The sequence below is a fragment of the Bactrocera neohumeralis genome, chromosome 5 (genome assembly GCF_024586455.1).
Source record: "Bactrocera neohumeralis isolate Rockhampton chromosome 5, APGP_CSIRO_Bneo_wtdbg2-racon-allhic-juicebox.fasta_v2, whole genome shotgun sequence".
Lineage (NCBI taxonomy): Eukaryota > Metazoa > Arthropoda > Insecta > Diptera > Tephritidae > Bactrocera > Bactrocera neohumeralis.
This window is the reverse complement of record NC_065922.1, coordinates 31,046,551-31,049,572: the sequence shown is the minus strand read 5'-3', so window position 1 is coordinate 31,049,572 and position 3,022 is coordinate 31,046,551. Positions and strand designations below refer to the sequence as shown.

Here is a 3,022-nt window from a genome sequence, read left to right as displayed (position 1 = left end):
CCTACATCTTTACAGGATCAAATTTTATGTTCGTGAATTGGGCTGAGCAACAACTTGAAAATTATTCGGATTTTCATCGAAAGATCATCATGAGCGATGAGGCTCATTTCTGACTTAATGGCTTCGTCAATAAGCAAAATATGCGTTATTGGTTAGGCAGCAATCCACACGTACTCAATGAGTCCCCATTGCATCCTGAAAAAATTACGGTTTATGAGCTGGCGGAGTCATTGGACCGTATTCCGTGATGATCAAGACCAGCAAGTTAATCTGAATGGGAATCGTTACCGCTCACTTATAACCGAATATTGTATTTTTGGCCCGAATTGGATGATATAGACTTGGACAATATGTGTTTCCATCAGAACAGCGCCACAAGCCACGCAGCGAATGTCACAATCGATTTATTAAAAACCAAGTTTGGTTAGCGTGTTATCTCACGAAATGGCCCACTCAATTGACCTCTTCGGTCGTGCGATTTGACGCCATTAGACTATTTTCTGTGGCGCTACGTCAAGTCTATAGTGTAGTTAACAAGACAGCGACGATTGATGAATTTTGTACGAATATCGAACCTGAAATTGCAGGAGTATCGGCCGATTTATACTTGAAAACCATCGAGGCTTCTTCAAGCGTGCCCATGATGGCCATGCAAAAGAAATCGAAAACCTCGATATAAAACAACTTCATAATAGAATTCTACCGCTAATTTTAAACAAAAAGAAATACAATCTTCATATAGCAGTGCAACACCCTGTTTTTCGTATTTTTCGTAAAGAACATTCTATAGTATAATAAAGGGCACAAGCATGAGCCAATTAAAGCAGCAATCAACAATCCGCTCGAGGTCAAACGTTCAAATAATTAAAGATTGCGTCAATTGAGAAACCTAAAGTCAGCAAAAGCATCTCTGATAGTTACAAAGTTTTAGCATTTTTATAACAACCAATTCATAATACAAGTGTAATGATAAAGATTTAGAAGTGACGAAGAGAAAGAAACTGAGTACCGACAAACCACACACTGAGCTGGCTAAGAGAGTGAGCTGAAGAGCGGCACAGTGGTTGAGTGATTGAGTAAACCCGGCTTAAGTCAAAACGCACGCCTTACACAGAACTACAAGCCTTACATTGACATGACGTCACTGAGCGGGAGTTACAAGAGAGCTAAGTAAATCTAGGCGTGTACAACTAAGCGAAGAAGAAGATAAAATATAGTAAAAATAATACACAAAAAATTTCATGAGTAAACATTTTATTTAAAACAAATTTAAGTATAAATTTTTGTTTACTGTAAACTAATTGTACGTAAGACTTGAAAAATAGAAGGCACTTTCTTACAGACCAAAAATTAATTATAAAATAGCTAATTACAAAGATGTGGAACTATGAAGCTTAAAACTAAATATTTCGAGTTACTCATGCGCATAGCTTAGCGCCAGCTTACTCAGCAATGCCAAAATCTGGCCAAAAGTAAAGTCCCGACGATTACAGCTAACCACGGTCTCATGCCACCCGCTGCATTGCAGCCATCCGTGTCGCAGGTAAAGATGCAGGAGCGATAATCCATGCGATCACCTTTGTTCTTCACATAATCACAGTAGTTGCCCAAATCCTTGGAAGAGCAGAAGCGTTTCGCACCGATGCCACCCTCGTAACGTCCAATGTGCTTAATGCAATACTTTGCCTCGTGCACATTGGAACAGTTCTGTGGCTGAATATCGGGATCGTCGAAGCGCTCGAACCATTCACCACACTGGAAGGGTGTTTTGGTGTCAGAGGCGTCGCAGACATAGCAATTTATAGCCAACGCCGTGCCACTTAACGCGACGCAGATTAGTAAAATTTGTACCACGATTTTAATTGAACACATTTTGTTGGTTTTGTTTTTGTTTGTGAATTTTATAGCACTAGCGCGTAAAGCAAGCAAAGGTCAACGGCAGCTCGAATAATAAATTTTAAGTAATTAACTAAGCACTGCACAACAATAAATAAGACAAAAATTATTACGAAACTTTGGAATAAACAAAACTGCACAGCTTGGCTCGGCTCACAAAGCAACACACACAACTCGCGCAAATGATGGACGCAATGGGCACGGCGATGACCATAGAAAACGTCAATAGCAAACCTCAAAACGTCAAAAGTAAATGAAAACACAGAGTAAAACCGACAAATGTCAATTGGAAACTGACGTTTCTGGCAGTTTGCTTTTCACCTACATTCACATGCTGGCCAACCAACCATACGACCGACTCCCTACCAAACTCGGTCTCCCTCAGCCTGACTTAACGTCACTTTATTTGGTTCCAGATTGGCTCATTTGTGTTTGTGTGCATTTCACATGACTTTACTCTCTTGCCAAACACATGCATTTGGGTCAATGTAAAAACATGGCTCTCACTCTGTGCTTCGCTGTGACCACCAAACCACTCAACGCCGCTTGCCAACTTTGCTCGGAGCGACTTAGCGGTATATACGAGTGCACCGTGCTATCGTTGTGTGTGTGATAGGCGGCTAGAAACTAGCATGCGCTCGCTGCTCTCCCTTACTAACTTCTAGTGTTTAGCATTGAAAAGAATTAGCTGGTCTAGCGGCACTAAAAGCGGTGTCCATAACAGTGTTGCTGCGAATGTCTAATACAACCGATTTTCGTTTAAAATCTTCTTTTTATTTAAACTTACAAGATGTAGTGGTTTCTGTAGAGAACTGTTATGATTTTAAGATCATTGATGCGGTTTGTTAAATTTTCTGAAGACATTTATAGTGAGAGGATTATCTATTATCAGTTAATCAGTTGGTAACTCGATACGATACAATAGATCTCCTAAATGCCATCGTTAGACACCCACTCTGCCTACCTATATACAGTACCTTCAGTATATTCCTCCACCTCTTCATTTTCATATTAAGAGTGGATTATACAACATTATGGGTCCAATTACTGAGTACTGGTTGCCTCTAGTAGCTTTTATGTATTGCTAATTTCACCAGCTTGAGCGAAAGGGTTACTGCCCTATAAG

At 40.1% G+C, this 3,022-nt stretch overlaps 1 protein-coding gene across 1 annotated transcript; it reads right to left on the bottom strand.

Annotated features, from left to right (window-relative positions):
* Nucleotides 1-1,237: 1,237 nt before the first annotated feature.
* On the bottom strand, nucleotides 1,238-2,207 carry LOC126759568 (uncharacterized). The gene has a single exon (XM_050474444.1). It carries the CDS (start codon nucleotides 1,870-1,872, stop codon nucleotides 1,447-1,449), a length of 426 nt encoding a protein of 141 aa, XP_050330401.1. The 5' UTR covers nucleotides 1,873-2,207; the 3' UTR covers nucleotides 1,238-1,446.
* Between the last annotated feature and the right edge of the window lie 815 nt (nucleotides 2,208-3,022).